At 45.1% G+C, this 27,419-nt stretch overlaps 1 protein-coding gene across 4 annotated transcripts; it reads right to left on the bottom strand.

The window, feature by feature from the left end:
- Positions 1 to 180: 180 nt before the first annotated feature.
- On the bottom strand, positions 181 to 26,916 carry LOC139228035 (glutathione S-transferase Mu 2-like). 4 transcript variants are annotated; one of them, XM_070859184.1, is made up of 8 exons: positions 26,808 to 26,916; positions 23,275 to 23,350; positions 17,721 to 17,785; positions 14,589 to 14,670; positions 13,548 to 13,648; positions 4,955 to 5,050; positions 2,154 to 2,264; positions 181 to 377 (listed from the first exon to the last, which is right to left on the bottom strand). In XM_070859184.1, the coding sequence occupies exons 1-8, from the start codon at positions 26,841 to 26,843 to the stop codon at positions 282 to 284; spliced, it is 663 nt and encodes a 220-aa protein (XP_070715285.1). In that variant the 5' UTR covers positions 26,844 to 26,916; the 3' UTR covers positions 181 to 281. The 4 variants fall into 4 exon arrangements, with proteins under 4 accessions (XP_070715285.1, XP_070715283.1, XP_070715286.1 ...); XM_070859182.1 differs by lacking the exon at positions 26,808 to 26,916 and adding an exon at positions 26,153 to 26,652; XM_070859185.1 differs by lacking the exon at positions 26,808 to 26,916 and adding an exon at positions 26,127 to 26,209.
- Positions 26,917 to 27,419: the final 503 nt, after the last annotated feature.

Genomic DNA, 27,419 nt, shown 5'->3' with positions numbered 1-27,419 from the left:
ATAAATTACCATTAAAGGGCACCTTGATAAATCAATTTGAATTTTGTTTCAGGTCACTCCATCCTTTTAGAATCCCTTTCAATATTTTGGCTAGATCACCTCTCCATGCACTGCCAACAAAGGATTGCATTCATTATATTAAAAAAAACAGAAATTATACCAAAGACTGGTTATGCAATATTTGAACAATTAATTTCAATCTTTATTAAAGTTTTCAAAACCTCTCGTACACTAGGTTTTAGTAGCCTGGGGAGGTGTGGGGGTGGAAACAGCCATTTCCTTCACTGTTTTTTGTTGCCCCATTTGGCCATCCTGTTGTTGAAGGGTCCCTTCATAAACCGGTCCGATTTAATGTATGCTGCAATCTTCTCCAAAGCCTGAAAAAAACCCACATTTGGACAGTAGGAATGAGTGCACAAATCACAACAGATTAGGAAATGATAAATTAAAAGTATGGAGATAAAATGAGAAAAATAAGCTGCATAATTTGTTCCCTTTGCAGCATCGTCAGCCAATAAATACAGCTTCCAAAAAAAAAAAAATTGGTGGATAATTCCAATGCAATCTTTTCTTCAGTGCGTGGTCCCTTTAAATCTGCAGCATGGCTGTACATACACGCCATCTTCAGCGGCAACTGCTGGTGAGCAGTCTGCACGGGACTTCCCCATCCACGCGTAGCTGCGTGCTCGCATAGCTCGGGGCGGGGGGGCGGGGGAAAGACTGTCGACTCCATCCAATTTTACCTCCGTCCCTGGGTAGGACTGGACTTCAGCTGTACACTTCTGTGGCTGCACATCCAAAATGAGAAACTCAGCATTTGGTGGATCGGATACAGTGTAGATTTCTAAAATCCACCATCCCATTATGGTCAGCAGTTCAATAACCCTCATTTCCAAGTTAAACTATCACATGCTAATTTTTTTTGTTAAAGGCAATCAATTGATTACTCAATACTGCAAGTTCAAAATGCAGAAAACCCCAGGAAAAAAATCTTTAGTTGCAAATAGAATAAGTGCTAGCATGTATTAACTGTTGCAATATATTACACAATTTACAACACAGGAGGCACCATTCGGCCCAATTGGTTAATGCTTCACACGAGCCTCCACCTACCCCTCTTCATCATACTCCATCAGCAGATCCTATTGCTCTCCCTCATGTGGTTATCTAGCTTCCCCTTAAATGCATCTATGCTATTTGCCTTAAATACTCCTGTAGTAGTAAGTTCCACATTTTAACCACACTCTGGGTAAAGAAGTTTCTCCAGAATTATTCATTGGATTGATAGACTATCTTGTATTTATGGCCCCTAGTTTGAGACTCTCCACAAGTAGAAACATTTTCTCTATATCTACCCAATCATAATTTTAAAACCTTTTATTGGATCACCCAGCTTTCTCTCAAGCCCCAGCCAGTTAAGTCTTTCCTGATCGATGTTATAAATCGCTCAGTTTTGATAACAACCTTGTAAAAAAAATTGGTACCTTCTCCAGTACCTACATGTCCTTTTTAATAATGTGGAGATCAGAACTGTACTTTAGTGTCATACAAAACAAAACAGACCACCTAGTCCATCCTAGCATGGTGCAATTTCTGCATGCCCTTCTCCCCATACCAGATCTTGGAAGCTACATGGCTACCAGATTCAGTAGGCCAATTTGGGAACAGTAGCAGTGGTTATGTCACTGGAAGAATGATCGAGACACTAATTCAAATCCCACCATGGCAGCTGAGGAATTTAAATTCAGTTAATATATAAATCTGAAATAAAAAGCTAGAAATCGGTAATGGTGACCATGAAACTAGTGGATTGTCAGAAAAACCCAACTGGTTCACCAATGTCCTTTAGGAAAGGAAATCTGCCACCCTTACCCGGTCTGACCTGTGAGAGAATCCAGACCTAGAGCAATGTGGTTGACTCTTAAACTGCCCTCTGAAATGGTGGCTCACCATCTCCTTCAAGGGCAATTAGGGATGGGCAACAAACACTGGCCTTGCCAGCGACACCCACACCCCTCAAATGAATAAATAAGTATTCCCATCAATTGGATAATTTATTTCAGATCATCTGACTGGGTGTTTGTTTTAAAACTCTGTATACCAGTCAAGACTTTTTGCTAAAAACCACATTGCTTATAAACCACAGTTCTTACCTCAAAACGAGTGAGAAAATCCTTCAAATTTTGAAACTCATCCAAACACTTGGGTTCAAAGATTTGATGTGCATCCAAGGGTTCATACATTAGAAAATCTACAAAAGTAATCTGTTTGGAACAAGAAAAAAAATATATATATTTATTCAATTTATTTTTAAGTTCTGTACAAAGCCTGGTTTGAGATTGTGGGTAGAGAGTGAGCTTGGTCTAATCTTCACTTACCCAATACCAAACCATAGCACCCTCAAACTACTAGTTTATACAACGCGAAGATTGGTTTGCTGTACCTCATTTAAGGTCAGAAGCCTGCAATTGTCTCAAAACGTGTTGGATTAGCAAACCAAAAATTAATTTGTTGGGGTGGGGAAGAACATAGGGACATACTTCATTAGTTATGGTCTACAACTAGTGATAGTCACAACAGTAAGCAACTAGCACTAATAATTTTGCACTGCTTGTGTAAGCAGATTTGTGCTGGTTCAAGATACATGCTGTCCACACTTTGTATAAGTAGCATCAGTTCTTCACATGCAAGCTTCAGTACTCAAGCCCATTTGGTACATCAGTTTATTACACTAATTCCTCTGAAGGGAGGGGGACAGGGGGAAAAAAAAAAAATGGGGTGAAGTCCCAATTCAGGGGTCTGTAGGTCAAAATGATCCAATTTTGTCAAATGTATCCACTCATGTCGGAGCTCGAAGGGTTATTTTAAGCTGGTAACTGAAGTCCAGGTGGGACACAGGTTCCTCAAAAGCAGTACCGAAGATTCAGATTCTTATACCAGCTACTTGGCAGGGCCCCAGGGCTATGGATATTCAGATAGTCAGTGAGAGCACACGGAGTTGTGCAGTACAAACAAACCACCCACTTCACAAGGGTGGCCATTGGCACGGCAGAAGCCTTTTCAGTGTCTACATTAGCAAAGTTGTAAGAAATTGTGGATTGGAAGAAATAACACGAGACAAAAAGTCTCCAGACTGGTGTTAGAATTGAAGGCTTCATTCCATGTAGCTAAAACTATTTGAATATGAACATAAATAAAAGCATCTGAAAGCCAAAAATGGCATGTCAGACTCCAACCTTGGGAGGGCGACAGGAGAGATGGGCCTTCAAAAGGAAAGACGTGCAAAGGTAAGTTTTCACCCAAGAGTCGAGACAAAGAACTTGACATATCAGGGGTTAAATGGCTCTGTCCATTATTTTACACCAGGACTACCCAAAAAAAAAAAATAGAAGAGATTTCTAAAGAGCTTTTCAGGGTAGACGGTGCAGAAAAGAGCTGTTCGTGCCACCAGCAGTCTGTCCGATCAGGACCAATATCACGGTCGTATGTCTATCCTGATTGTGTGTGGTGTTTGACTATTTGAACTACTGCTCCTTAATAAAATGCCTCATGACTCCTAGGACCCTTTGGGTAATGGGTGTGTGACCTGTGATCCAAATCTTAAAGTGCACTAAATGCAAATCATTTGGCCTCAATAGCCTGAAAATAATAGGTAGAGAGGGGGCAAGCTCAGCCCACCCTCAGTAGCATAGCATGTTACTGAACCAACCACTATGCTGCCCAGTCAACCTGAGGAAACCGTGCAACTCAAGCTATTTGAAAAGGTCTTTACTGAAAAAAAAAGTTAGAAAAGGCTTTAGCCCCAGCAGTGAATAAGTGAGTGAAGGTACGTAGTGTAGTGATTACATTACTGGACTAGTAATCCAGAGGCCTGGATTAATGATCCGGAGACGAGAGATCAAATCCCACCACGGCAGCTGGGGAAATTTAAATTCAATTAATTAAATCGGGAATTAAAAAGCTAGACCATGAAACTACTGCATTGTCGTTAAAAACCCATCTGGTTTCAGTAATGTCCTTTAGGGAAGAAAACCTGCTGTCCTTACCCGGTCTGGCCTATGTGTGACTCCAGACCCACAGCAATATGGTTGACTGCCTCACAAGCCATTCAGTTGTACCAAACTGCTGCATGGTGGGAGCTCAGCATCACCCGCTCAATGGCAATAAATGCCAGCAACACCCACGTCCCAGGATAAACAAATAAACACGAGATTAGAGCAGAGCAGTCGAGCCCAGACACAACGGATGAGGAGGAAGGAGAGGGGGACGAGGCAAGATTTATACATTTTTGTAGATGGTGCACTAAACGTTTTTGGGTTTTTAAAAACCTGCAAGCAATGTCACAGGACATTGGTTCAACAACATGTTGCATCTGTGAAGTGGCAGTCTTACAGATCTTAATATTTACAGTTAACCAATACGGATTCTTACTCTTGTGTGGGGCTTCATCTTCAATACAACCTTCATGTGCCCAAGTGCAGCCATAAACAGGGGACCATAAAAGTTTACAGTAGACAAGCCAACAAGAATGAGGTGTGACCTTACAGAAACAATACTGAGGGGGCTTGACAGGGTAGATGCAGAGAGGATGTTTCCCCTTGTGGGGGAATCTAGAACTAGGGGGTTATAGTTCCAGAATAAGGGGTCGCCCATTTAAAACAGATGAGGAATATCCGAGGGTCGTATATCTTTGAAATTCTCTCCCCCAGAGAGCTTTGAAGGCTCAGTTATTGAATATATTCAAGGTGGAGATAGACCGATTTTTGAATGATAAGGGAGTCAAGGGTTATGGGGAGCAGGCAGGGAAGTGGAGTTGTGGCCAAGATCAGATCATCCATGATCTTATTGAATGGCGGAGCAGGCTCGAGGGGCCTGCCTACTCCCATTTCTTATGTTCTTTACAAGTGCTGTTCCCAGCAGAGTTAGTGCAGCAACAGCTCAGAAGCCAGCTTACCTGGTCACCTGCAAACCAAGGTCTTTTCCCCAGAAAGTCAGAGTACTGCTTCAGCAAGCCAGGCAGGCCTTTCTGATAATCAGCCTTCAGATTTTCCTGCAGCAAGTCAGATAACAAATGGTTACACTCTGGAAACCCGTGAACCAGATTATACGCGGAACAAAGGATGTGCACATGCACAAAATCTTAAGCATGTATAATCTCGAAAATTTAAGGAATCTGTAGAGAAGGTCAAGTAAAACCACAAAGTCTAAAGCCAGCAGTGAAAGTCATTTCCCTGGAATTAGCAATATTCAAGCTTAGACTGCAAGGGTTGAAAGTCTAAAAATTACAAGCTGGAGTTTAAAAAAAAAAATAAAGTCCTGTTTTTTTGATTTGCAGTCACCACCCTGATGTTATGTTTCATAAAGATCATGCGAGTCAAAGTCACAACTTGATTTGTTGAATTGCTGTAAATTAACCTGTGGGAATCCCACAACTTGAATGCTAGAGCAGGTACCAAGCCACACAGAACAGTGTTTATTTTAAATGACAGCTGTACATGCACAGCCAAGCCAGTCATCCAGATCACACCCACAGCAGCGACAGCTCCAAGGACAAACTTCAAACCAAAGCCCAGTGCTGAACTGAATGGGTTCCAGCTGGAACCCTATGGGTAGCATACTTGCTCGAGTCAGAAGGTCGTAGGTTCAAGTCCCACTCCAGGGAATTGGGCACCAAAAAAAAAAAAAATCCAGGCCGACACTCGTGCAGCGCTGTGCTGTCGGGGGTTCAGTCTTTCTGAATGAGACATTAAACACAGGCCCCATCTGTTCTCAGGTGAATGTAAAGGATCCCATGGCACTATTTTGAAGAGGAGCAGGTGATTTATCCCTGGTGTCCTAGGGCCAATATTTATCCCTCAAAAATCAACATAACAAAAACATTATCTGATCATCACCACATTGCTGTTTGTGGGAGCTTGCGGTGTGCAATTTGGCTGCCGCGTTTCCACATTACAACAGTGACTACACTCCAAAAGTACTTCATTGTAAAGCGCTTCGAGTTGCCCTGTGGTCATGAAAGGCGCTATATAAATGCATGTATTTTCCAATATATTGGATCAACAAAACACGGAACCATTAAAGCTAGTCGATCTGATCAGCACAGTCCACTTGTAGGAAGTTAGCCGAGAAGGTAAACAGGCCCCCCCCCCCCCCACCCCACCTCACTGGATGCTCTACTCATCTGTACAATCAATACTCTTGACTCCAGTCCGTGTTTCCTATTCTGTGCAAACAATTATAAATTTGCAGCACAGGAGGCTATTCAGCCAACTGTGTCTGTACCAGCCCTTGTACATTTAACAACTCCAGCTATTATAGGCCAAAGAAAAAGACATTTTTATAAAACAGATTGTCCTTTGACTGGAGACAATACATACAGGGCATCATGGAGGTAGATAAACTGGAGCAATGTGTTAGACTGCAGGGAGATTCATGCAAGTCTGAACAATCACCCTCCACATCCCCCATAAACAAAAGCGACTGTACAACTAGGCCCCATGCTCTGGAACTCCCTGCCTAAACCTCTCTTTCTCCTTAACCCCTACCTTTGACCAAGCTTTTGGTCACCTGCCTCAATTTCTCCTTATGTGACTCGGTGTCAAATTTGCCTTATAATACTTCTGTGGTTTCAATCACTAGCGAATCTCCAGGGCAACACTCAGCAACTCAGGAGATGCTGAACATTCTAAATGCAACCAATTAATTATTCTGTTTCTAAAGTGCAGCAGTGCCCCTTTAATATCAAGTCGAACTGGTACAACCAGTGAGCAAGTTCACACACCACATCAAGCCAGTGCCAATATTGTGGCTCCAGTATTGGGTGTTGCTGGACTCCAATTGTTCTTTTCAAAAGGTTAAGCAATGCCGAGATTTCAAAATGTGCATCCTGGCTTTCAAATCCTTCCGTGGCCTCGCCCCTCCCCAACTCTAATCTCCTTCAGCCCCACAACCCGCCCCCCCCCCTTCTCAAATACTGCCCTTGCTCAACCATTGGTGACCGCACCTAGGCCCCAAGCTCGGGAACTCCCTGCCTAAGCCTCCCCACCTCTACCTCTCTTTCCTCCTTCAAGACACTCCTTAACCCCTACCTCTTTAACCAAGCTTCTGGTCACCTGCCCCAATTTCTCCATGTGGCTCGGTGTCAAATTTGCCTTATAATACCCATGTGAAGCACCTTGGGATGTTTTACTACATTAAAAAAGGAGTTATATAAATACAAGCTGTCGTCATCATAGGCAGTCCCTCAGAATCGAGGAAGACTTGCTTCCACTCTTAACATAAGTTCTTAGGTGACTGAACAGTCCAATATGAGAACCACAGTCTGTCACAGGTGGGACAGAGTCAGTCGTTGAGGGAAGGGGTGGGTGGGACTGGTTTGCCGCACGCTCTTTCTGCTGCCTGCACTTAATTTCTTCATGCTCTCGGCGACGAGACTCGAGCGGTTATAAAGGGATGTGCATTGCTTTGTTCACGTCATCTGGAGGGTGACAGTGTGCAACTGCAAAGTTAACACTCGTGAATCTCCTGTGGGGCTCACTGTGAATTGGAGGAAGTGGTCAGTCTTTTAGCAGTGGTGGTGGTGGTTGCTGCATTAGGGCCAAGTAGTTACATCACCTCCGGAGCACGAGTTCTTGTAATGTTTAAGAGGTTAACAGCACCATCTAGTGGAGGGACTAACAATAGCAAGTGTTACCTCAAAGCCTCCCTGATAAAGTGTGACATCCCCACTGACACCTGGGCATCCCTGGCCAAAGACCGCCCTAAGTGGAGGAAGTGCATCCGCGAGGGCTCTGAGCACCGAGTCTCATTGCTGAGAGCGTGCAGAAATAAAGCGCAGGCTGCGGAAAGAGCGTGCGGCAAATCAGTTCCACCCACCCCTTCTCTGAACGACTATTTGTCCCACTTGTGACAGAGTCGGTGGCTCTCGTATTGGACTGTTTAGCCACCAAAGAACTCACTTCAGGAGTGGAAGCAATATAAAACATCCCCAAGCGATTCTAAGGAGAGATATGAAACAAAATTCAATAGAGCCAGATAAGGAGATAGAAGGACCAATGTTCAAAAGCTTGGTTAAAAAAGGTAGGCTTTAAAAGGAGCACCGAGACAGGTTCAGGGAGGTAATTCCAGAGTTTAGTGACAAGGCAGTTGAAGGCACAGCCGTCAATGGTGAATTGGAAATTCAGGGATGTGCAGGAGGCCAGAATTGGGGGAGTACATAGATTTCAGAGGGTTGTAGAGCAGGGAGGTGGTTAGAGAGCTAGGGAGGGGCAAGGCCATGGAGTGATCTGAAAATAGGGATAAAGAATTTTTTTTTAAAAACCATGGTGTTGCCAGAGTGGGAACCAATGTCTTTCAGTGAGCACAGGAGTGATGGGACATGGTGCGAGTTAGGATGGGTGCAAGTTAGGAAACATCGAAATCTACAGCACAGGTCATTTCGGCCCATCGTGTCCACGCCGGCCGACAGCCACACGGCCCTCAGTCAGCAGCCCTGAAGGTTACATATAAACCTATGAACAATGGCAGAAAGGTAAAGAGCACCCAGCCCAACCAGTCCATCCCACTCTTTACACCGAAATATTCTACACTCCACCCCAACCGGAGCCATGTGATCTCCTGGGAGACACAAAAACCAGATAAAAACCTAGACCAATTGGGGGAAAAAAATCTCTGGAAAAATTCCTCTCTGACCCATCCAGGCAATCAAAACTAGTCCAGGAGATCACCCTAGCTGTATTCAATTCCTTGCAGTACTTACCATGTTGGCTGGCGCAGATACAAAGGTTATCCAATCTAATCCCAATTACCAGCTCTAGGTCAGTCTTCCTACAAGTTACGGCACTTCAAGTGCCCATCCAAGCACCTTTTAAATGTGATGAGGGTTTCTGTATCCACCATCCTCCCAGGCAGTGAGTTCTAGACCCCCACAATCCTCTGCATGAAGCACCCCCCTCTGAACCTTCCACCAACTACCTGAAAACTATGCCCCCTCACAATTGACACTTCCACCAATGGAAATAGGCCCTTGCTATCCACTATATTCAGGCCTCAATTTTGTACACCTCAATGAGGTTTCCTCTCAACCTCCTCTGTTCCAATGAGAACAAATCCAGCCTATCCAATCTGTCCTCATATCCAAGATTCCCCATTCCAGGCAGCATCCTAGAAAATCTCCTCTGCACCCTCTTAGTGCAATCACATCCTTCCGATAATATGGCAACCAGAACTGCACGCAGTACTCCAGCTGTGTCCTAACCAGAGTATTATACAATTTAATCATAACTTCCTTGCTCTTGCATTCTATGCCTCGGCCAATAAAGGCAAGCATTCCGTATGCCTTCTTAACCACCTGGCCTGCTACTTTTAGGGATCTGTGGACAAGCACTCCAAGGTCCCTTTGTTCATCTACACTATTAAGTGGCCTACCACTTAGTGTATACCTTTTCCTTATTAGTCCTCCTAAAGTGCATTACCTCACACCTCTGAATTAAATTCCATTTACCAGTGCTCTGCCCAGTAGATTGATATCCTCCGGCAGCCCAGGACTTTCCTCTTCATTATTAACTACACAGCCAATTTTAGTATCTGCAAACTTCTTAATCATACCCCCTATAGTCAAATCTAAATCACAGATATACCACAAAAAGCAAGGGACCCAGTACTGAGCCCCTGTGGAACCCCACTGGAAACATCCTTCTAGTCACAAAAACATCTATCCTTACCATTACCCTTTGCTTCCTACCTCGAAGCCAATTTTGGATCCAACTAGCTATTTTGCCCTGGATCCTATGGGCTTTTACCTTCATGACCAGTCTGCCACGTGGGACCTTATCATAAGCTTTGCTAAAGTCCATATATACTATATGGTACGCACTACCCTCATCGACCCGCCTGGTTACTTCCTCAAAAAATGCAATCAGGTCCCTTAACAAATCCGTGCCGACCATCCCTAATTAATCCTTACCTTTCCAAATGTAGATTTATCGTGTCTTTCAGGAGTTTTTCCAATAATTTTCCCACCAGGGAGGTTAGGTTGACAGGCCTGTAATTACTCAGCCTATACTTTTTTCTCCCTTCTGAAACAAGGGTACATGCAGTAGAGTTTTGGATGAGCTCCCATTTACCAGCAGATGGATGGTGGGAAATGGGTAATATGCCATAGTGTCATCTAATGCACAATCCATCAGAGCTGGGTCAAACTCCACAATGTGAAAATTGGACCCTCAGTAACCGGTCATGTTCCTGCTTTACAAGTGTACCGAGATCGTCCAGTCCAGCCTCCAATATCAATTCAGACTGAAGGAGTCGAAAATGTTAAATGCTTCAATTTAGATTTGAAGAGTTTTCCGCATCATCAGGAAGAGCAAAATTATTTATTGCGTCTGAATGCAGCCATTAAAGGTTTGAAACTGGAGGGCCTCAGCCTCTCCCAAAAGCCATGACTCAGGAAAAGTCAAAGGGCAGAGAGAAACATTTCAGCTACAGTGAAGGTGGGCAGTGTGGCGAAACAACCAACATCACAAAATGATTCTACCGCAGTCTGTGGTCACAGCAAGGCCACCAACCAGCTGGTGTTAATGCACACAGACTCCCCGGGTCATTGGGAAGCACCGTGTTACTGTTTTGGGTGCAAATGGGCCAGATTTTGCTGTCAAAAGAGTGGTGAGGCTAATGGCAGTTATTCATGCAGAAATGGTACAGCAACTTCAGGTGAAGAGCAGATGCGCAGTTAAATGCCAATATCCAAAAAGGTTGCCGAGAGTTGCGCCACTCAGGCATTTTGTTGTCTACCTCACTATTGAATGTCATGAAGTTGCTGTACGTGCGGACAGATACGAACAAACTAACCTCGCCACAGAAAGTGAAGTCTTGCAAGCGCAAGTGCCCCTTCAACGTGATAATTGTTCGTTACTGCCACTGGCACTGAAAATTAACACAGTATTGCAAGTGTGGAGTCTCACTACTTCAGGTATTAATTGTTGATTAAAAATCACATTTTTCTTGCTGTACCTGATTTAACATTGAATTTACACTTCCTTCTCTACTCCTGCTGTTTTGCAATCCCTTATGTTCACTCAGGTACCCCCCCGATGCCCCTTTTCCCCCCCCCTCGCTGTGACGTTATCAGCTCGCACTTACAGCAACTTTGCGTGCAGGGACAAGACTAACTCACGGCAGACACCGTGAAGATATCCTGCTACAGCAAAATCTGGCCCAATGTTATTTAACAATGTACAGCCCAACAGTGCCGCCTATAGGTGTAATTTGTCCCTGCAAGTAAAAGTGAAAGGAAAGGTTTTTTCACCACAGCAAGGTCAGACCCCTCCCAACATGCTGCCCAACCCCAGTGCAGTGCTGCCAAACTCGGGACTATTTCCCAGTGCTACCAAAGCCCAGCTAAATCCCAATCCAGTACCGTTAGATATCAGAAATATCTCCGTCAGAGTTATGGAATTCAATCCGTAAAGCAGTAGAAATCTCAGGGTCTCATTTGAAAGTGAAATACAAATTCATAGAATCACAGCACAATGTGCCAGATCCTTGAAAGAGCTGCCCAATCAATCCCACTCACTGCTCCTGCCCCATAGCCATGCACATTTTTAATGTAAGTTAGTCACCCCTATATGGAAAAAATACCATTATTGCTAACTCGGACGCACCATAAACAATGCCATATTTTTCTCAACCACAGTTAATGGACTGTTACATTAAGGGTTTTTATTGCAAGAGGGATGGAGTATAAAAGCAGGGAAGTCCTGCTACAACTTTACAGGGCACTGGTGAGACCACACCTGGAGTACTGTGTACAGTTTTGATCTCCACATTTAAGGAGGGATCACCATAATAGGTGGTCCCCTCGAACGAGGATGACTTGCTTCCACATAAGTTCACAGATGTTTCAATGAAGCTCCTGATGTTCCAGTCCTGAACTCCAATTGAGGGGGTGGAAGATGTCTGTGCGTGAATGTTTTTTTTAAATAAACGTGTGGTGACCGTTGCACATCAGCCATCACCCGGGTTTAACAGAGCTAGGCATTTATCCAGTGACAAGGATTAACCAGGAAGACTGGAGATCTGCTCTGCTGCACAGACCTAGTGCATACTTGGAATGGAGACAGTTCAGAGAATATTTGCAAGGTTGATGCCAGAGATGAAGGGGTTGACTTAAGAAAAGTTGAGCTTCTATTCATGGGAGTTTAGATGAATGAGGTGTAATCTTTTGAAACATACAAGATACTGAGGGGGCTCAACAGGGTAGATGCAGAGAGGATGTTTCTCCTCGTGGGGGAACGTAGAACTTGGGGGCATAGTTTCAGAATAAGGGGGTCACCCACTTAGAACCCCAGAGGGTTGTAAATCAATGGAATTCTCTGCCCGAGAGCTGTGGAGGCTGGGTCATTGAATATATTTAAGGTGGAGATTTTTGAGCGCTGAGGGGGGTGAAGGGTTATGGGGAGCGGGCAGGGAAGTGGAGCTGAGCCCAAGATCAGACCAGCCATGATATTAAATGGCTGAGCAGGCTCGAGGGGCCAAATGGCCTACTTCTATTTCTTAGGTTCTTGTGTTACAACAGCGGAGCCACTTGAGAAGGTTAAAAAAAAATTCAAACTGAGCAAAATTGAAACTGAAGAATTTTGTCTCTGGCTGCCAGACTATTAATTTCAAATGTCCTTCCAAAAAAGTGGTGGTGATTTATATTAATATACAAACCACAGCACCCTCTACTGGCAGAAGATATCTGGAGTGATTCTGATTAAGTGCTACATCAGCATAACACAAGAACACAAGAACTAGGAACAGGAGTAAGCCATCCAGCCCCTCGAGCCTGCTCCGCCATTCAATAAGATCATGGCTGATCTGGCCGTGGACTCAGCTCCACTTACCCGCCCGCTCCCCGTAACCCTTAATTTCCTTATTGGTTAAAAATCTATCTATCTGTGACTTGAATACATTCAATGAGCTAGCCTCAACTGCTTCCCTGGGCAGAGAATTCCACAGATTCACAACCCTTTGGGAGAAGAAATTCCTTCTCAACTCGGTTTTAAATTGGCTCCCCTGTATTTTGAGGCTGTGCCCCCTAGCTCTCGTCTCCCCGACCAGTGAAAACAACCTCTCTGCCTCTATCTTGTCTATCCCTTTCATTATTTTAAATGTTTATATGAGATCACCCCTCATCCTTCTGAACTCCAACGAGTAAAGACCCAGTCTATTCAATCTATCATCATAAGGTAAACCCCCTCATCTCCGGAATCAGCCTAATGAATCATCTCTGTACCCCTTCCAAAGCCAGTATATCCTTCCTTAAGTAAGGTGACCAAAACTGCATGCAGTACTCCAGGTGCGGCCTCAGCAATACCCTGTACAGTTGCAGCAGGACCTTCCTGCTTTTGTACTCCATCCCTCTTGCAATGAAGGCCAACATTCCATTCTCCTTCCTGATTAAATGCATGTGGTGCAGCAGGTAATCAGACAATTTAAACTCCATTCCCACCTTTCACACCGCCAAAAAATATAAAGCTACTGAATGTTGCCAGTACAGAACTTACAAAATCAGGATTGTACGCAAGACGGGCAAAGCCCATGCGGAAATCCATTGTCTGGTTTTCCAACAAATCGATGCGTATCTTTTCAGCTTCAGTCTTGCCATCTGCGAACATGAATTTAAACACAAGTTAATCCCAGTCAAGGTAGAAATCAATGGAATGTGGAGCTCAAATTGCAGCACAAACCAGGTCCTTTCTGGATAATCTTTGCATTGGGAGACGGTGGAGAGAGAATTATTAAAATACTAAATTTCTCCAGGTCTGTACTGAAGTCACCCATGTGACATTTGTTCAGAATAGCATGCACGCGTTTCTTTTTTGAAAACAAGCACACATTTTAGCCATTGCACTCAGACACCATCAGACCTCGGTAGAAAGGAGCAGGGCAGGAGTCCAACCAGGCTTAACCTGCTGGCAGACACCGATGAAGTTACCGCACAAGTCCTCAAACTTTGCAATTCACAATTCACTGGTAACTGGTGGGGGAGGGGGGGAACATTACCGCACATGCTCAGTTGAACTCACGAAAGTTGGCGTCACCTCCAATATGGACACGAGATAAAAATGTTGGGGGAAAAATATATAAAATTGAGTTAAACTATTAAAAAAACAAATGCTCTGTATATAGCATTTAAATGCTTCCATTTGTCCTTCCCCCACCGGTTAACTATTTAAGTTAATTAATTCAATAGCTAACAAGTTAAAAAAGGAATTCTGCACAAAGAGTATTAAGTGGAACTTGTAGATGGAATTCCACAATTTGACAATGAATTGTTTTTCCCCCAACTTACATTTTTGCATCGTTATGTCAATATAACCTGCACAGGAACTACAGCAGTGTCAATAATGGCCAGCCAACCTACATCAAATGCATAGGAATTAATGGGTAAAGAATGGCAGGGGGGAGAGGAATGGTGCTCATCAAATGGATTGAAAACAATATGCCTGCATCCTGCAAGATGGTGTGTACATGAAATTAGACAAAAGTTTAACAAGTTGCTGCAGATAGATGCACATACTGGTGACCGTTTAGAGAAAACTTACCAAGGTTGTGTTTCCTTGCAATATAGCGCACGATAGCATTGCTCTGGGAGAGTTTGACATCTCCATCAATCATATAAGGAAGCTGGAAACAAAGTTTTCATATGGTCATAGATTAGAACACAGTGCAGTTAACTATCCACATAACTGAAGGTCGATTCGGTCATGATAAAAAAAAACAAATGCAACATTTCAAATAATAACGATTCAGCCAAATCAGATTTGAATGGTGTACCAAATTCATCGCAGACTGGACGGTGTACCAGCACTTCATGAGTGCTGCCCTGGAAAGCTAGCTAAAAGGTTAATTGTAACAAAACCAGCAGTTACTATCCAGCAGACCTCCGTATGAATTAAAAATGTTATTCTCAACAGTCGCAACCAACGTTTTCCAATACTTTTAGGAAAACTAGAAAGACAGAGCGAGCGCCGCGCGCGAGACACACACAGAGCGAGCGCCGCGCGCGAGACACACACAGAGCGAGCGCAAGAGAGAGACACACACAGAGCGAGCGCAAGAGAGAGACACACACAGAGCGAGCGCAAGAGAGAGACACACACAGAGCGAGCGCAAGAGAGAGACACACACAGAGCGAGCGCAAGAGAGAGACACACACAGAGCGAGCGCAAGAGAGAGACACACACAGAGCGAGCGCAAGAGAGAGACACACACAGAGCGAGCGCAAGAGAGAGACACACACAGAGCGAGCGCAAGAGAGAGACACACACAGAGCGAGCGCAAGAGAGAGACACACACAGAGCGAGCGCAAGAGAGAGACACACACAGAGCGAGCGCAAGAGAGAGACACACACAGAGCGAGCGCAAGAGAGAGACACACACAGAGCGAGCGCAAGAGAGAGACACACACAGAGCGAGCGCAAGAGAGAGACACACACAGAGCGAGCGCAAGAGAGAGACACACACAGAGCGAGCGCAAGAGAGAGACACACACAGAGCGAGCGCAAGAGAGAGACACACACAGAGCGAGCGCAAGAGAGAGACACACACAGAGCGAGCGCAAGAGAGAGACACACACAGAGCGAGCGCAAGAGAGAGACACACACAGAGCGAGCGCAAGAGAGAGACACACACAGAGCGAGCGCAAGAGAGAGACACACACAGAGCGAGCGCAAGAGAGAGACACACACAGAGCGAGCGCAAGAGAGAGACACACACAGAGCGAGCGCAAGAGAGAGACACACACAGAGCGAGCGCAAGAGAGAGACACACACAGAGCGAGCGCAAGAGAGAGACACACACAGAGCGAGCGCAAGAGAGAGACACACACAGAGCGAGCGCAAGAGAGAGACACACACAGAGCGAGCGCAAGAGAGAGACACACACAGAGCGAGCGCAAGAGAGAGACACACACAGAGCGAGCGCAAGAGAGAGACACACACAGAGCGAGCGCAAGAGAGAGACACACACAGAGCGAGCGCAAGAGAGAGACACACACAGAGCGAGCGCAAGAGAGAGACACACACAGAGCGAGCGCAAGAGAGAGACACACACAGAGCGAGCGCAAGAGAGAGACACACACAGAGCGAGCGCAAGAGAGAGACACACACAGAGCGAGCGCAAGAGAGAGACACACACAGAGCGAGCGCAAGAGAGAGACACACACAGAGCGAGCGCAAGAGAGAGACACACACAGAGCGAGCGCAAGAGAGAGACACACACAGAGCGAGCGCAAGAGAGAGACACACACAGAGCGAGCGCAAGAGAGAGACACACACAGAGCGAGCGCAAGAGAGAGACACACACAGAGCGAGCGCAAGAGAGAGACACACACAGAGCGAGCGCAAGAGAGAGACACACACAGAGCGAGCGCAAGAGAGAGACACACACAGAGCGAGCGCAAGAGAGAGACACACACAGAGCGAGCGCAAGAGAGAGACACACACAGAGCGAGCGCAAGAGAGAGACACACACAGAGCGAGCGCAAGAGAGAGACACACACAGAGCGAGCGCAAGAGAGAGACACACACAGAGCGAGCGCAAGAGAGAGACACACACAGAGCGAGCGCAAGAGAGAGACACACACAGAGCGAGCGCAAGAGAGAGACACACACAGAGCGAGCGCAAGAGAGAGACACACACAGAGCGAGCGCAAGAGAGAGACACACACAGAGCGAGCGCAAGAGAGAGACACACACAGAGCGAGCGCAAGAGAGAGACACACACAGAGCGAGCGCAAGAGAGAGACACACACAGAGCGAGCGCAAGAGAGAGACACACACAGAGCGAGCGCAAGAGAGAGACACACACAGAGCGAGCGCAAGAGAGAGACACACACAGAGCGAGCGCAAGAGAGAGACACACACAGAGCGAGCGCAAGAGAGAGACACACACAGAGCGAGCGCAAGAGAGAGACACACACAGAGCGAGCGCAAGAGAGAGACACACACAGAGCGAGCGCAAGAGAGAGACACACACAGAGCGAGCGCAAGAGAGAGACACACACAGAGCGAGCGCAAGAGAGACACACACACAGAGCGAGCGCAAGAGAGACACACACACAGAGCGAGCGCAAGAGAGACACACACACAGAGCGAGCGCAAGAGAGACACACACACAGAGCGAGCGCAAGAGAGACACACACACAGAGCGAGCGCAAGAGAGACACACACACAGAGCGAGCGCAAGAGAGACACACACACAGAGCGAGCGCAAGAGAGACACACACACAGAGCGAGCGCAAGAGAGACACACACACAGAGCGAGCGCAAGAGAGACACACACACAGAGCGAGCGCAAGAGAGACACACACACAGAGCGAGCGCAAGAGAGACACACACACAGAGCGAGCGCAAGAGAGACACACACACAGAGCGAGCGCAAGAGAGACACACACACAGAGCGAGCGGAAGAGACACACACACAGAGCGAGCGCAAGAGAGACACACACAGAGAGCGAGCGCAAGAGAGACACACACACAGAGCGAGCGCAAGAGAGACACACACACAGAGCGAGCGCAAGAGAGACACACACACAGAGCGAGCGCAAGAGAGACACACAAGAGCGAGACAGAGAAGCTGCACAACAGCCTAAAATGAACAGAGTGTGAAGAAATATAAATGGACAATCCTTACATTGGGGAGCACTTTGAAGTTGAGGGATCAGAGTCACTTACATTTGGGAAATCCAGCCCAAGCTTCAATTTTACATCAAGCCAGCAGCTTTTCTCAAAATCCGGAGCTTGAAAAGGAAGTGAATACATTCACAAAATGTCAAGATTTTGTTACTATATTACATTATTGAAGTTACTGAATAAAATCCAGACAGAATGCTCAATTTCCATCCCCCCACCACCCCGTGCAAAAAGGTTAAATATTTATGCTAAAATTCTCTAACCAGTAACTTAAGCAACGCGAGTCCGGTGTGTGTGAAGAGGCCTATAATAGGCCCAACGTCAGGGGAGGAGCAGCACGAGTCCAGGATGCGTGGCGAGGCCTATAAAAGGCCCAACGTCAGGGGAGGAGCGGCAGTGCGAGCAGCATGAAGAGGCCTATAAAAGGCCCAGCTTGTGCAGCTGCAGTGGGGACAGAAGGCAAAAAAAGTAGAAAGAAATTGAAAGGTGACGTCACAGCCAAAGGGGTAAGAGATTGTCTGGTGATTGGCAAGTAGCTTTTCTTTTTCTTTTCTATTTCAGTAAGTAACCTTTAGCATTGTGCTTGCCAAATTAAGTTAATCTAGGGGTTAATTCATGGCAGGAGAGCTCGGACACGTGTTATGCTCCTCCTGTACTATGTGGAAAATCAGGGACGCCTCTGGTGTCCTTGACAAATACGTATGCGGGAAGTGTATCCACCTCCAGCTCCTGACGAACCGCGTTGCGGAACTGGAGCTGCGGGTGGATTCACTCTGGAGCATGCACAAAGCTGAGAATGATGTGAATAGCACATTTAGGTGAGTTGGTCTTACTGCAGGTAAAGGGTACATCGCCAGATAGGGAATGGAAGACCAACAGGAAGAGCAGTGCAAGGAAGGTAGTGCAGGGGCCCCCTGTGGTCATCCCCCTGCAAAACAGATACACCGCTTTGGGTACTGTTGAGGGGGATGACTCATCAGGGGAGGGCAGCAGCCAGGTTCATAGCACTGTGGCAGGCTCTGCTGCACAGGAGGGCAGGAAAAAGAGTGGGAGAGCAATAGTGATAGGGGGTTCGATTGTAAGGGAAATAGGTGTTTCTGCAGCTGCAACCGAGACTCCAGGGTGGTATGTTGCCTCCCTGGTGCAAGGGTCAAGGATGTCTCGGAGCGGGTGCAGGACATTCAGAAAAGGGAGGGTGAACAGTCAGTTGTCATCATGCATATAGGTTAAAAAATGGGATGAGGTCATACAAGACGAATTTAGGGAGCTAGGAGTTAAATTAAAAAGTAGGACCTCAAAAGTAGTAATCTCAGGATTGCTACCAGTGCCACGTACTAGTCAGAGTAGGAATCGCAGGATAGCTCAGATGAATACGTGGCTCGAGCACTGGTGCAGAAGGGAGGGATTCAAATTCCTGGGGCATTGGAACCAGTTCTGGGGAGGTGGGACTAGTACAAACCGGATGGTCTGCACCTAGGCAGGACTGGAACCAATGTCCTCGGGGGAAGTGTTTGCTAGTGCTGTTGGGGAGGAGTTAAACTAATATGGCAGGGGGATGGGAACCAATGCAGGGAGACAGAGGGAAACAAAATGGAGACCTAAACAAAAGACAGAAAGGAGAAGAGTAAAAGTGGAGAGTAGAGAAACCCAAGGCAAAAAACAAAAAGGGACACTTTACAGCAAAATTCTAAAGGGTCAAAGTGTGTTAAAAAGGCAAGCCTAAAGGCTCTGTGCCTCAATGCAAGGAGTATTCGGAATAAGGTGGACGAATTAACTGTGCAGATAGCAGTTAACGGATACGATGTGGTTGGCATCACGGAAACATGGCTCCAGGGTGACCAAGGCTGGGAACTCAACATCGAAGGGTATTCAACATTTAGGAAGGATAGACAAAGGAAAAAAAGGAGGTGGGGTGGCGTTGCTGGTTAAAGAGGAAATTAATGCAATTGGAAGGAAAGACATTAGCTTGGATGATGTGAAATCAGTATGGGTGGAGCTACGGAATACCAAAGGGCAGAAAATACTAGTGGGAGTTGTGTACAGACCTCCAAACAGTAGTAGTGATGTTGGGGAGGGCATCAAACAGGAAATTAGGCATGCATGCAATAAAGGTGCAACAGTTATCATGGGCGACTTTAATATGCATATAGATTGGGCTAACCAAACTGGAAACAATGCGGTAGAGGAGGATTTCCTGGAGTGCATAAGGGATGGTTTTCTAGACCAATATATTGAGGAACCAACTAGGGGGGAGGCCATCTTAGACTGGGTGTTGTGTAGAGAGAGAGGATTAATTAGCAATCTCGTTGTGTGAGGCCCCTTGGGGAAGAGTGACCATAATAATGGTGGAATTCTACATTCGGATGGAGAATGAAACAGTTAATTCAGAGACCATGGTCCAGAACTTAAAGAAGGGTAACTTTGAAGATATGAGGCGTGAATTGGCTAGGATAGATTGGCAAATGATACTTAAGGGGTTGACAGTGGATGGGTGTTGTGGAAGAATTATCTTAGTTTATGATACTCTTGTTTTTGGTACTGTACAATGTAAACGTTCAAGCAACAAATTGCCTGCTTAAAACAAAAGACACATTTAGACCCCAACATTCGTTGACCCTGAGTCATGGAGATAGAGGAAGACAGACAATGGGTGGTTGAACAGGCACACAGATGTATATCGCTTGTACTAAACAGGAAGATAGTTCCTTGTTTTTCTGCTGATGCGAGGAAAATAACCCTGCTTGTGTGCGTATGCTAGTTAACCTTTGACTTACCACAATGTAAAGATAGATTGTCATAGCGTTACCATATAGGGTAAGACGTTACAAAAATGTTACATAATTGGACAATGGTGCAAGGGGCGGGACCGCCCCAAAAGGTATAACTGTAACTTGGAAACTTCGCTCAGAGAGAAGGTGTGGCGAAGCTGCGGAGTTTCCCCACTTCTCCCAGAGCGCTCTATAAATAAACTGACGTTTCCCTCAGTTCTCAGACTCGGTGTGGAATTTATTTCCCTTACAATGGGCAATGGCAGACATTTAGAGACCGCATGGAGGAATGACAAGAATTGTACATCTCTGTCTGGCGTAAAAATAAAAAAAGGGAAGGTGGCTCAACTGTGGCTATCGAGAATCAGGGATAGTATTAAAGCCAAGGAAGTGGCATACAAATTGGCCAGAAATAGCAGCGAACCCGGGGACTGAGAGAAATTTAGAACTCAGCAGAGGACGACAAAGGGTTTGATTAGGGCAGGGAAAATAGAGTACGAGGGGAATATATTTTGGTTCGGTATTCACTAAGGAGGATATAAAAGGGGTCAGAGGGTCTAGTAAGAAGGAGGAACTGAGGGAAATCCTTATTAGTCAGGAAATTGTGTTGGGGAAATTAATGGGATTGAAGGCAGATAAATCCCCAGGGCCTGATGGTCTGCATCCCAGAGTATTTAAGGAGGTGGCCTTGGAAATAGCAGATGCATTGACAGTCATTTTCCAACAGTCCATAGACTCTGGATCAGTTCCTATGGAGTGGAGGGTAGCCAATGTAACCCCAATTTTTAAAAAAGGAGGGAGAGAAAAAACAGGGAATCATAGACCAGTCAGCCAGACATTGGTAGTGGGTAAAATGATGGAATCAATTATTAAGGATGTCATAGCAGCGTATTTGGAAAGAGGTGACATGATAGGTCCAAGTCAGCATGGATTTGTGGAAGGGAAATCATGCTTGACAAATCTTCTGGAATTTTTTTGAGGATGTTTCCAGTAGAATGGACAAGGGAGAACCAGTTGATGTGGTGTATTTGGACTTTCAGAAGGCTTTTGACAAGGTCCCACACAAGAGATTAATGTGCAAAGTTAAAGCACATGGGATTGGGGGTAGTGTGCTGACATGGATTGAGAACTGGTTGGCAGACAGAAAGCAAAGAATAGGAGTAAATGGGTACTTTTCAGAATGGCAGGCAGTGACTAGTGGGGTGCCGCAAGGTTCTGTGCTGAAGCCCCAGCTGTTTACATTGTACATTAATGATTTAGATGTGGGGATTAAATGTAGTATCTCCAAATTTGCAGATGACACTAAATTGGGTGGCAGTGTGACTGCAAGGAGGATGCTATGAGGCTGCAGAGTGACTTGGATAGGTTAGGTGAGTGGGCAAATGCATGGCAGATGAAGTATAATGTGGATAAATGTGAGGTTATCCACTTTGGTGGTAAAAACAGAGACAGACTATTATCTGAATGGTGACAGATTAGGAAAAGGGGAGGTGCAACGAGACCTGGGTGTCATGGTACATCAGTCATTGATGGTTGGCATGCAGGTACAGCAGGCGGTTCAGAAAGCAAATGGCAGGTTGGCCTTCATAGCGAGGGGATTTGAGTGCAGGGGTAGGGAGGTATTACTACAATTGTACAGGGCCTTGGTGAGGCCACATCTGGAGTATTGTGTACAGTTTTGGTCTCCTAACTTGAAGGACATTCTTGCTATGGAGGGAGTGCAGCGAAGGTTCACCAGATGGATTCCCGGGATGGCAGGACTGACATATCAAGAAAGACTGGATCAACTGGGCTTGTATTCACTGGAGTTCAGAAGAATGAGAGGGATCTCAGAAACATTTACAATTCTGACAGATTTAGACAGCTTAGATGCAGGAATTATGTTCCCAATGATGGGGAAGTCCAGAACCAGGGGTCACGGTCTAAGGTTAAGGGGTAAGCCATTTAGGACCGAGATGAGGAGAAACTTCTTCACCCAGAGAGTGGTAAACCTGTGGAATTCTCTACCACAGAAAGTTGTTGAGGCCAATTCACTAAATATATTCAAAAAGGAGTTAGATGTAGTCCTTACTACTAGGGGGAATCAAGGGGTACGGCAAGAAAGCAGGAATGGGGTACTGAAGTTGCATGTTCAGCCATGAACTCATTGAATGGTGGTGCAGGCTCGAAGGGCCTACTCCTGCACCTATTTTCTATGTTAACTTGAATTTAAAGTCCATCAGGAAAAAATAACATCCAAAACACTGCAATTCCTCTTTTCCCCCTCCCCAGGGAAGTTTAACATTAATACTAATATGTTGCACATTATTAATATAGCAACATTAACATTGTGAAAGTCCTTTGGTATCAAACAGCAATCAGTTTTTATACTATTGCTGCAAAGTGGCAGCTGCATTGTTTAGTGAGCAGCAGAATCGATTCACTTCAGTTTAGAAAGCCTGGGCAAATGATTTCCAGATGCATTAGCTAGCGCAGCTTTTGATGGCATTTGCACAGCAGGGACTGAATGCCAAAGAGAAACGGTGTGCTACTAACTTCAAAAAAGGTTCCCAAAAGGGTTCAGGGCTGAACAAAGACGACCTCACTTTTATTGCACCAAAACCTGCACGAGCAGTTGGTGCTCGCCAAATCATACAAAAAAAAAGGAGTCTTACGAAAGCAGTGCCAAAGTCTGAAACCAATTCAAGTCGAACAGTTGGCACACACCAGAGACTGGCCATTGAGGAGTGTATGTGCAATGCCAACTCACATCACATCCCGCCCCATTTCAATTCAGTTACTAGGGAGCAGAATTCACATAATGACCTCGCAGACAGAAACACACTTACCCTCTCCACATGAATAGAGCTTGTCTTCATACTCTGTTCCAGTATATTCCAAAAGCAAGCGGATTGGCTGAGCCAACTACACAACAAAGACACAAATCAGAATGCACAAGAGTTGACTTTTTCATAAACGAAACACTAAGACACAGGCGTTTAAACAGGGGCAAGGCAAGAGAAAAAAAAAATTCATTTATATAGCACGTTTCACAACCACCATATGCCCCAAAGCGATTTGCAGCCAATGAAGTACTCTTTTTGGAGTGCAATCACTATTGCAATGTAGGTTATTTGGCAGCCAATTTTCACAAAGCTTCCACAAACTGCAATGTGACAACAACCAGATAATCTGTTTGCTGTTGAGTGAGCAATGACTATTGACCAGGACAACTCCTGCAAAAATTTGCATTGGGGTCTCTTACATCCAGCCGAGTGTGCAGACAAGGCCTTGGTTTAACATCTCATCCGAAAAGTGGCTCACTTCCAACCAGTGCAGCAGTGCACTGGAGTGTCAGCCTAGGTTTGTGTTCAAGTCTGGAGTGGGACTCAAATCCACAACCTTCTGACTCAGGAGGCAAGAGTGCTATCCACTGAGCCACTGACTGACTATGTAGGATGTAGTATTGAGACCCATTGTACACAATTGCTGTGAACAGTTCCAAACTAGTGTTACTGTACCATAAAAGACAAGTGAAGAGGTTTGGAATTGTTGCTACAGCCCAAGATATGGTTTTGAATACCTGTATTTATGCAGACTATATTTGTGGAGTCAAATGATCCAATTTCAGTTCTGGAACTTTCTCCAGAACCATTTCAGCAATAGGTGGAATCAATTCAAAAACTCCAAGCCCTCTGGTAGTGGGGGAAATCAATCTCTTTCATACAGCAGGTAGTCATTGGAAAGTCTCAATTTATCAGTAGCCTCCAGATCCTACCCAACGGCTAGCTACGTGGACCTCGAAAACCTGAGACATGACAGAGCCGCAGGGCAAGTGGGTGCAAATTCAGCATTGCGAAAGGCATAATCAAAACGGGCAATTATTCCTTTGCCGAGAACAAATCTGTACATGTTACTAAGGAGACAGATTGAGGCAAGGACCTGCTCCTTTTTAAAAAAAACAGGCGAATGTTACAGGGGCAGCCAGTCAATTTGGAGAAGGCAAAGAGAAAGGATGTTGAAGCAAAATCCATCATCACTGGTGTTTTTGATCCCAAGATGCCACTAACCAGCAGTACCACAGCATAAAACATGTATAATTCCTAATTCAGGAGAGAAGAATCATGATAATGAGGACAGTCTACACAAAAGGGCCAGGGTGATCTCCTATTGGTAGGAGGGGAATTCCCCAGATTATTTCCCCCCAAATTGGCCTGTTTTTAAAAAAAAAATCTGTTTTTTGCCTCTCCCAGGCAATCACATGGTTTCAGGTGGGGTGGAGTGTATATGTTGTGATACAGAAGGTATCGCAAGTGTGGGGGACAGGCTCAATGGACCAGAAATTCCAGTTGACTGCTTCCCAGTCAAGGGAAAAAGTTTTAAAAGATGTGCACATAACTGTTCCTGCTGCACCCACGTGCATTCCCAGTCCCGAGGCCTCCACTGACTGCATGTCGCGGAGCATGCACGTCAAGACGTGCACAGGGCTGGAGCGGGTCACATGGCTCTGGGCAACCAACCCAGGTAAAGTGGGTTCTCATTCATAATAATGGAAACTTCGTTTGTTGGAGTTAGTACGAATGAGAACGCCCCACCCACCCACACACACAAAACTCAATAACTAATAAAAAACGCATTTAAATTAATGTATTAAATATTTTTCCAATTTAAAAAAGTTTAAATTGGGGAGGTTTTAAAAAAAATAATTTTTAATAAATTTATTTTATAATGTTTGTGTATTTTAAAACTCTTATGCCTGTAAAAGTAGGCTATGCACCTGCTTTGATCAGGCGCAAGAGTTTTCAGGAAAATCCTAATTCTGCAAAAATAAGACAGCAACAAAATTTCAGAAAAGCAAGTTAGTATAAAGATAAAATATCGCTGCCAGTAAGAAGATACAAACATTTGGAATGCAAGGTTGCAAACTAAGCTAAAATTAAATCCCGTAATCTCGGCCATGCGAAGGTCCTGGCTGCCAAGATGCAGAAGATCGCTTAAACTCTAGCTCGACCGATCAGAAAAGCGCATGTGCATTGTGCACTGAAAACCGGCTTTTGCGATGCCTTCCCGGGTGCACACACTCCGTAGGGACCCGGGAGGCTGGAATTTCTGGATTAACTTTTACCTGTCAATCATTGTTTGTATGTTGATTAAAAAATGGCTGCAACAAGCTAGTCACTGAAGAGTAGCTCCAGCGAAAGTAAGAGCCCAGTAATCCGGCAAGTGATCGTTATATTCTGTTTTACTATTCCAGTAATGACAATGGCAAAACGACAGATCACTTCCCCTTTAAAAGATTTCATTACCAGGCTTGTAATAGTTTTGAAAAAGCTAAATCTAAGTCGCACATTCAGTGAGTCAGCTCACGGGACTTGCTGCTCAAATGAAAGTTCCAAGTTTATATCCTCCCGAGTCCTCACTGTTGGCACTACTCAAATCTCCCTCCATAAATTGCAAACTAAGCTAATATTTTCCACACAAATGTAACACGAAGCACACAGAATTACTGCATCTCCATCCAGCAAGTTATACATTTAAAAAAAATAAAGCACGCATTTATTTTCCGGCAAAGAGCTTGTCGGTAACGAAAATATTCACAACAAGAAAAATCCTAATTCTGCAAAAATAAGACAGCAACAAAATTTCAGAAAAGCAAGTTAGTATAAAGATAAAATATCGTTGCCGGTAAGAAGATACAAACATTTGGAATGCAAGGTTGCATCAAACCTGGAACAGAGAGAATATATGGCAGGAGGCATGTGAGAAATGACAGGAAACTAAAGGGAAGACCCGAAAAAAAAGAGAAAAGGCACAAACAGATGGTGGATACATTGGAGCAGAGCCCAAGTACTGAAAGGGAAACGGTCACAAGACTCGGACCTGCAGAGTGTGGAGCAAGATGGAGCCACATCCTGGACCTATCGGTCACAGTAACCACCCAAGCAGTGTGAATAATTGCATTTTAGAAGCTCAGTGATCAAGCTGATGGTATTGCAGCCGCTAATATCACTCTCGAATAAAATAAAGTGGCATTGCTTCGAGTCCCGTGTGGGCAGAGAGAGGCGACACAAAATAAAATCGTCTTTGGCACAGATTAGTGCAAATTCTGGAGAACAATGCAATTCGCTGCAAGCTTAAAAAAAGAGGGGGAAATCCTGATTTAATAAACTCCAAAGCAAACTTATGCGCGCCAACCGGATGCAAACTTAATTTCCTTATTGCAAGTAATAAGTGGGGGGTGGGGAAGAAGAAGCCGGACACGAACGCTACTGCGAACCCCTGCAAACACTGCAGCTCAGAAAACGTCACCAGGGTCCCAGGCGGGGATAGGCTTTGATTGACAGGCGAGCTTGCCCCTGTAGTAAATGTGTATGCTCCTTACCCCGCGGATGTCCCAGTATCCGAGTGTCAGCACCATGATTGCAGTTTCAGCTTCTACACCTCTCTGACTACTTACAGCCACACTCTGAGCGACACTGACAAACACCGCCCCTTTGCTCACAGCTTTATATATCCGGCCCTCACCACCCCCGGCCAGTTATATCTTACCAGGAGTTTATTGCCTATTTAAGTGAAATGCATGCTAGTGCATTGTATGGAACTGCTGTCAGCATCCAAACGAATTGTATGGAATTGTTGACCTCAAGCTACTGATGTAATGTGAATAAAGTATATTTTTGGAAAAAAAAATCAATGACGCGTCCCTTCTCAATTCTTTTTAAATTAATACAATTCAACCATCTGCCCTCCTTGTTAAAGGGGCACAACTATTTTAGTATAATGTAAGATCCAGCGCCCCCTTTTGGCAAAGGCACCACAACCAACAAATTTCAAATTAAACTTTTACAGTAACTTACGTCAAATTAAAATTTGGTTGCAGGGGTGGTGATGCACTCCAGTCCCTCCAGCGCTCACCTCTCGCGGAAGGCCGCGAGCGTACCGGTGGACACCGCGTGCTCCATCTCTAGGGACACCCTGGCTTGGATGTAGCCAC

This window comes from Pristiophorus japonicus, chromosome 17 (genome assembly GCF_044704955.1).
Source record: "Pristiophorus japonicus isolate sPriJap1 chromosome 17, sPriJap1.hap1, whole genome shotgun sequence".
Taxonomy (NCBI): Eukaryota; Metazoa; Chordata; class Chondrichthyes; family Pristiophoridae; genus Pristiophorus; species Pristiophorus japonicus.
Note: the sequence above shows the minus strand (reverse complement) of the source record. Positions and strands in the feature narration are given on the sequence as shown.

Coding starts and splice junctions, on each gene's coding strand:
- LOC139228035 (XM_070859182.1), bottom strand. CDS start 26,257: ATGTATCCACCATCTGTTTGTGCCTTTTCTCTTTTTTTTCGGGTCTTC. Junction 23,351..26,152: donor ATATATTCTCTCTGTTCCAG/GTTTGATGCAAC, acceptor TTTGTTGTGTAG/TTGGCTCAGCCAATCCGCTT. Junction 13,649..14,588: donor TGCAAGGAAACACAACCTTG/GTAAGTTTTCTC, acceptor TCATGTTCGCAG/ATGGCAAGACTGAAGCTGAA.